The sequence below is a fragment of the Scyliorhinus canicula genome, chromosome 1 (genome assembly GCF_902713615.1).
Source record: "Scyliorhinus canicula chromosome 1, sScyCan1.1, whole genome shotgun sequence".
In the NCBI taxonomy this organism is placed as follows: Eukaryota; Metazoa; Chordata; class Chondrichthyes; order Carcharhiniformes; family Scyliorhinidae; genus Scyliorhinus; species Scyliorhinus canicula.
In genome coordinates, this window is record NC_052146.1 from 38,689,408 (window position 1) to 38,697,226 (window position 7,819).

A 7,819-nucleotide genomic window follows, 5' to 3' on the forward strand; every position below is an offset into this window, starting at 1 on the left:
GTTAACAAGGAGGTCCTCCGCCTTCCCCGTCCCCCTCTGCACTGGGTGCCCATAGATCAGGAGCGTGGGGCTGAAGTGCAAACAAAACTCCAGCAAAAGATTGGTTAGAAAACTAAAAAGGAGGTGCAGCCTAAAACATATAACATAGACATGGTCCACGGACTCCCCAAGCGGAAAAAATGGCAGGCTTCTTGGGAGTCCGTGAACCGATGCAATCGGTGATTGTATGGTACTGCTACATGCAGCACCTTCCACCCCAGGTCCCCAAGATTGAGGGGGAGGGCTCCTCCACAGAGGGACCTCCAGTGGGGACCTCTGCTGCCAGACAGCAACAAGGCACTAGGTGGATTGGCGACATTAAATTGCCCCTTAATTGGAAAATAGTTGGGTACTCTTTATTTTAAAAAATTAATAGCAAAAAAAGATGAATTGTTAGTGCAAATAAAATAAATGTGTGTGACTATTACAGAGACATGATTGCAAGATGACTTTGGTTGGGTCATGAATATCAAAGACCATAAGAATAGAAACAGGAGTAGGCCATTTGGCCCCTCGAGCTTGCTCTATCATTCAATAGGATCGTGGCTGATTTGACATTCCTCAAGTCCACTTTCTTGCCCTTTTCCCGTAACCCTTGATTCCTTTGCTGATCAAGAATCTGTCTGTCTCGGCCTTAAATATACACAAGGACTCTGCCCTCTCAGCTCTCTGAGGCAAGGAGCTCCAATGACTCACAACCCTCAGAGAAGAAATTACTACTTTCAGTCCTAAATTGGCACCTCTTTATTCTGAGACTGCCCTCTGGTCCTAGACTGTCCCATGAGGGGAACATCTTCTCAGTATTTACCCTGTCAATCCCCTTAAGAATCCTATAGGTTTCAATGAGATCGTTTCTCATTATTCTCAATTCCAATGAGTAAAGTTGTTACCTGTTTAACTTTTTCTCATAAGACAATCCCTCCATACCGGGATCATCCGACTGAATCTTTTCCAAACCGCCTCCAACAAAATTATATATTTCATTAAATAAGAGGACCGAAACTGTTCACTGTACTCCAAATGTGTTCGCACTCGTACCGTGTACAGTTGCAACAATACTTACCTACTCTTGTACTCCAATCCCCTTGAAATAAGGGTCAAGATTCCATTAGCTTACCCAGTTACCTGCTGCACCTGTGTGCTAGTTTTCTGCGTTTCATGCACAAATGTTTTTCTCCATTCAAATAATACTGTTCTTTTGTTCTCCCTTTCAAAATGAATAACTTCACATTTTCCCATATTAAACTCCGTTTGCCAACTTTCTACCCACTTGCCTAACCTGTCAATATTTCTTTACAAACTGTTTGTATCCCTCCCACAACTTGCCTTTCCACTCTTTTTATGACATTTCAAATTTGACATTTCAAATTGACAGGAAGCTAGGAAAAGAAGGTGGGGGTAGCCCAGTTAATTAAGGACGACCGTACAGTAGGAAGAGATGTCCATAGTTCGAAAGAGCAAGATATAGAATCAGTTGGGTTTGTATAAGGAATGGCAAAGGGGATAGGTCACTTACGGGAGTCGCTTACAGGCCCTCTAACAGCAGTTGCATTGTGGGAGAGAATATACAGGAAGAAATAAATAGGCTGTGTCAGAAATGTACCACGATAATCATGGTAACTTTAATCTGCATGTCGATTGGGCAAATCAGATTGGAAAAGGTAGCCTGGAAAATATTTGGGACAATTTCTTAAAATAGTATGTTCTAGAGCCAACCAGTGAGCAGGCTTTTTTCGGCCAGGCAACGAGCAGTGAGAGAAGATGGTAATCTTAAAGGTAAAGGTGTTTTTGGATGACAGTGATCATAACCTGATGTAGAATTTCATGTTCATTTTTAATGGGTGTAAGGTTTTAAACCTGAATAAAGATAATTACTAGGGTATGAAGATAATTTTACAGGTATGAAGGCAGAGCTATCTAAAGTGAACTGGGGAAACTAGGTTTAAGAGAAGCCCGTAGGGATACAATGGCAGACTTTTAAATAGATACTTAATAACTCTAATCAAAGATTTATTCCAGTGAGAAGTGACTAGTACAATAATATAATCTTTATTATTGTCACAAGTAGGCTTACATTAACCTCTCAGGATGGCCTCTCAGGAAAGCAGCAACAGCCAAATTAGTTGCACCACGGTTAGGAGTAGGAATAAAGTGTGGTCATGCACTAATTATAATGGATTCAATTGTAAGGGGAATAGTTGGGCATTTCTGTAGTCGCAAATGAGATCCAGGATGGTATGTTGCCTCCCTGATGCTAGGTCAAGGATGTCTCTGAGCGGTTACAGGACATTCTAGAGGGGAAGCGTGAACGGCCAGTTGTCTTGGTCCACATTGATACAAACAACATAGGTTAAAAAAGTGATGAGGTCCTAAAAGCAGAATATGGGGATTTAGGAAGCAAGTTCAAAAGTAGGACCTAAAAGATGGTGATCTCAGGATTACTACCAATGCTCCGTGCTGGTCAAGAGAGAAATAGCAGATTATATGGGATGAATACATGGCTGAAAAGATGGTGTGAGGGCAAGGGTTTCTGATTCCTGGGACATTGGGACCAGTTCTAGGGGAGGTGGGAGCGTTGCAAACTGGATGGGTTACAACTGGGCAGGACGGGACTGATGTCCCAGGGGGAGTATTTGCTAGAGTGAAAGAGAGTTTAAACTAAAATGGCATGGGGATGGGAACCTATGTAAGGAGTCAGAGGAGGGGGAACCAAGGACGCAAACAAAATTCAGAAAAGTGAATAAGAAAAGTGATCGGTAGAGAAATCAAAAGTCAAACAAGGCAACGGTGAGAAATAGTGGTAACGGGTCAAGTAATGTTAAAAAGACAAGCCTAAAGTCTTTGTGCCTTAACGAGCGGAGCATTCACAATAAAATGAATGAATTAATCATGCAAATAGATGTATATGGATATGATATATTCGGGATCACGGAGACATGGCTGCAGGGTGACCAGGGATGGGATTTGAACATCCAGGGGTATTCTGTATTTAGGAAGGACAGAAAAAAAGGAAAAGGGGGTAGAGCTACGTTACTAGTTAAAGAGGAAATTAACACAATGGTGAGGAATGATATTTGCACCAATGATGTGGAATCTGAATAGGTCGAACTGTGGGACAAAAGAAAAATAGTGGAGCTTGTATATAGACCCCAAAACTGTAGTGTTGAATTTGGGAATGGCATTTAATAGGAAATTAAAGACGCATGCGATAAAGGAACATCTGTAATTATGGGTGACTTTAATCTGCATGTGGATTGGGTAAATCAAATTAGTCAATACTGTAGAGGAAAAGGGCAGCACGGTGGCCTAGTGGTTAGCACAACCGCCTCACGGCGCTGAGGTCCCAGGTTCGATCCCGGCTCTGGGTCACTGTCCGTGTGGAGTTTGCACATTCTCCCCGTGTCTGCGTGGGTTTCGCCCCCACAACCCAAAAATGTGCAGAGTAGGTGGATTGGCCACGCTAAATTGCCCCTTAATTAGAAAAAATAATTGGCTAATCTAAATTAAAAAAAAAAAAAAAATACTGTAGAGGAAGAATTCCTGGAGTGTACACAGGATGGTTTTCTGGACCAATAAATTGAGGAACCAATTAGAGAACAGGCCATCCCAGACTGGGTAATGAGAATGGGATCTTTGGCAATCTAGTTGTGTGAGACCCCTTGGGAATGAGTGACCATAATATAATAGAATTTTTCTATTATATTATAGAAAGTGGGAAAATGCATAGCAGATACAGTATAATGTGGATAAATGTGAGGGTTTCCACTTTGGTAGCAAAAACAAGGTAGATTATTATCTGAATGTCTTTAAATTAAGAAAGGGGAATGTGCAACAAAACCTGAGTGTTCTCATACACCAGTCGCTGAAGGCAAGGATACAGGTGCAACAGGCGGTAAAGACAGCAAATGGTATGTTGGTCTTCAGAGGGAGACGTTTTGACTACAGGAGCAGGGTTGTCGTTCTGCAAATATACAGGGCCCTTTGTAAGGCCACATCTGGAATATTGTGTGCAGTTTTCGTCTCCTTATCTGAGAAAGGATGTTCTTGTTATAGCGGGAACGCGGAGAAGGTTTACTAGACTGATTCCTGGGATGGCAGGACTGACATACAAGGAGAGATTTAATCGGTTAGGATTATATTCGCTGATGTTCAGAAGAATGAGGGGGGTCTTATAGACATCTGTAACATTCTAACAGGTCTAGACAGGGTAGATGCAGGAAGGATGTTCTTAATTGTGAGGGTGTCCAGAACCAGGGATCATAGTCTTAAGAATATGAGGTACACCTTTTTAAGACTGAGATGAAGAGAAATTTCTTCACCCAGAGAGTGGTAAGACTGTGGAATTCGCGACCGCAAGAAGTAGTTGAGGCCAAAACATTGTTTTTTTTCAAGCAGTTAGATATAGGTCTTGGGGCTAAAAGAATCAATGGATATGGGGAGGAAAGCAGGAACAGGTTACTCAGATGACCAGCCATGATCATGTTGAATGGCGGAGCAGGCCCGAAGGGCCAAATGGCCTACTCCTCCTACTTCCCATGTTTCTGTGACCTAAAGGCTGGCAGGACCAGATTGCTATGGTTTCAAAAGAAGTGCCTTCAGAGATAAAGGGATATTGGTTCTAATCTTCCAAAATTCCTTAGATTCTGGTAGGCACCTGGCAGAATGGAAAGTAGCAAATGTAACACTTTTATTCAAGAAAGGAGAGAGACAGAAAGCAGAATGTCAGTTAGCCTAACATGGGGAACTTGCTAGAATCCATTATTAAGGAGGTTAAAGCAGGATATTTAGAAAATCATAATGGGATCAGTGATTTTGTGAAAAGGAAATAATGTTTAATTTATTAGAATTCTTGAAGTAGCAAGCAAGTTGGGAAAAGAGGAACCTGGTAGATGTGGTGCTTGGATTTCCAAAAGCGTTTAATAAGGTGCCATATCAAAGGTTACTTACTACACAGGATAAGAACACATGGTGTAGGGGAATATTAACATGCATAAAGGATTGGTTGGCTAAACAGTAGGGATCAATGGGTCTTTTTCAGATTGGCAAGACTTAACTTGTAAAGTGTTATGGGGATCAGTGCTGTGACCTCAACTATTTGATCACAGCAAGATAAAGAGGAAAGGCTCAGGGACTTGAAGTTGTTTTCGTTAGAGAGGAGCAGGCTGAGAGGTGACTTAATAGAGACATATAAGATAGTCAGAGGGTTAGATAGGGTGGACAGTGAGAGTCTTTTTCCTCGGATGGTGATGACCAACACGAGGGGACATAACTTTAAATTGAGGGGTGATAGATATAGGACAGATATCAGAGGCAGTTTCTTTACTCAGAGAGTAGTAGGGGTGTTGAACGCCCTGCCTGCAACAGTAGTAGACTCGCCAACTTTAAGGGCATTTAAGTGGTCACTGGATAGACATATGGATGAAAATGGAATAGTGTAGGTCAGATAGGCTTCAGATGGTTTCACAGGTCGGCGCAACATCGAGGGCCGAAGGGCCCGTACTGCGCTGTAATGTTCTATGTTCTATAAGTTGTCAAGAGAAGATAAAGAGTCTTCGAAGTAGGGCGGCTCAGTGGTTAGCACTGCTGCCTCACGGCGCCGAGACCCCGGGTTCAATCCTGCCCCCGGGTCACTGTCCATGTGGAGTTTGTACATTTTCCCTGTGGTTCTCACCCCCACAACCCAAAGATTTGCAGTGTAGGTGGATTGGTCATGCTAAATTGGCCCTTAATTTAAAAAAAGAGCGAATTGGGTACTTGTATGAAAAAAAAACAGAGTGACTATAGATGAGTTTAGTGAGTGGGCACACATTTGGCCGATAAAGTGTAATGTGGGAAATGTAAACTTTTCCACTTTGGCATGAAGAATAAAGTATTTAAATGAAGAGAAATTACAGAATTCTGTGGCACAGAAAGATCTGGGTGTTCTGTTGGATCCATTCCAAAGTATGCAGGTACAGCAAGTGGAAAGCAAATAGAATGTTGTCATTTATTGCAAGGGGAATGGAATATGTAAGTAGGGCTGTTTTGCCACCATTGTATTGGGCATTGGTGAGACCACAGCTACAGTACTGTGTACAGTTTTAGTCTCCTTATTTAAGAAAGGATATAATTGCATTGGAAGCATTTCAGAAAAGGTACACTCAAGGACTTGTGAAAAAGGTTGGTCTTCTACCAATGGGAGTTTAAAAGAATTAACGGCTTTCTTACTGAAGCATGCAGGATTGTGAGGGAGCTTGACAGTGTGAAGACCAGGAGGATGTTTCCTCTTATGGGGAGACTAAAACTAGGGGTCACAGTTTAAGAATTAATAGGTCTCTCTTTTAAGACTGACAAGGAGAATTCCTTTCTGTTGGGTCATTAATCTGTGGAATTCTCATCCCCAGAAGGCAGAGGAGGCGTGGATTTATTCATAGCAGAGTTAGATCGGTTCAAGACAGCCAAGGGTTATGGCGGGTAGATGGTAAGGTGGAGTTGAGGCCACAACCAGATCAGTTATGATCTTATCAAACAGCAGAGCAAGCTCAAAGGGGTGAATGGCTTACCCCTCATCCAAAAGGGAGGGATTCATTTGTACTCCTTGAGTTAGTATAAAATGTTGCCCAACCTTTACTTGAATTACAAATGGACATTACGTATTTTGTGATTAGTAGTTTGAAATTGTTTTCACTGTGTTTTCTGCCTCGCACTGAATTGCTGGAAAGTTTGCCATTTTCTTGGAATGATTGTTTGGTGCTGCTTTTAAGACCGTATAGTTGAAGGTCATGTAACTTCTGTCTAACTGGGGAAGAACACGGAATTTATTATGACGTTATTTTTGTTTTAGGGCATCTTTATTAAAGATTCAAACTCTCTGGCCTACTACAACGTGACCAGTGGCTCAGTTATCCATCTTGCCTTCAAAGAGCGTGGAGGTCGAAAGAAGTAGCACCATGCTGCAATGGAACTCTTTTTTTTTTACACACATATGGAATTGCGATTCAAAACGATAGAATTTGTTAACTTTTTGAACAGAAGTTCAGACTTGCAACATCTTTATTTAGAAGTATGTAATGGTGTAGCATATATGAAAATAATTCTGTATACAAGTTAAAATGTTAAAAAAAATCTAAAAGTTCAGTACTTTGTATCTTTTCGTACATGTGATTTATTCAATTTGATAAGACTTCTGTGAAAACGTTTCCAAACATGTAGAGATTAAACTGAATTTTGGGTTTGACCTCTGGAATAATCTGCATTCACAAAACCCACATTGGTTAAATGATTCTCCCTGCTCCTTATCAGATTATTGCATTGTGTTTAACTTTGTTGAATATTTAAAATAAAATTATATCGATTCTTATGTGTCTGGCTATAATTTGTAAAGATTTCTATATTTTTTCAATAGTTTTCTTCACTATTCTGTGAAGGCAGGGGCACGTGTGTGGGATAACCTTAAATTCATCCATTCAAAGAGATTCCATTGTAGAATCCAACAAAATGATTCCAGAGTTCTTGCCTTTGCTACCCTACCTGCAACTTTATTTCACACATTAATCATTCTGTATGAATAAAAAATTCCTTTATCAGTCCTAAAATTACTTTTTACTATTTCAAAGCTATGTCCCCTGGTTCGTCTACTGCAGTTTAAAATAAAGTAATAATCTTAGAAACAGTAGTCATCACGTAAATTATCCTTCTGTATTACTGTCTAACTTGGTCAAATAGTGCTAAATATTTGTCAGCGCCAAAGATGTCAATTAAAAAGATGCTGTTTATAATATAGTAAGTGTGCCAGCTATTT

The 7,819-nt window shown here is 40.8% G+C and overlaps 1 protein-coding gene across 1 annotated transcript in view; it reads left to right on the forward strand.

Moving 5' to 3' along the window:
• sf3a1 (splicing factor 3a, subunit 1) overlaps window positions 1-7,378 on the forward strand; it is a 48,121-nt gene extending 40,743 nt beyond the window's left edge. Inside the window, exon 16 of the mRNA XM_038785345.1 lies at window positions 6,863-7,378. Within this exon, the coding sequence (XP_038641273.1) occupies window positions 6,863-6,964 (102 nt within the window). The 3' untranslated portion in view covers window positions 6,965-7,378. The remainder of the gene's footprint in view (window positions 1-6,862) is intronic.
• Window positions 7,379-7,819: the final 441 nt, after the last annotated feature.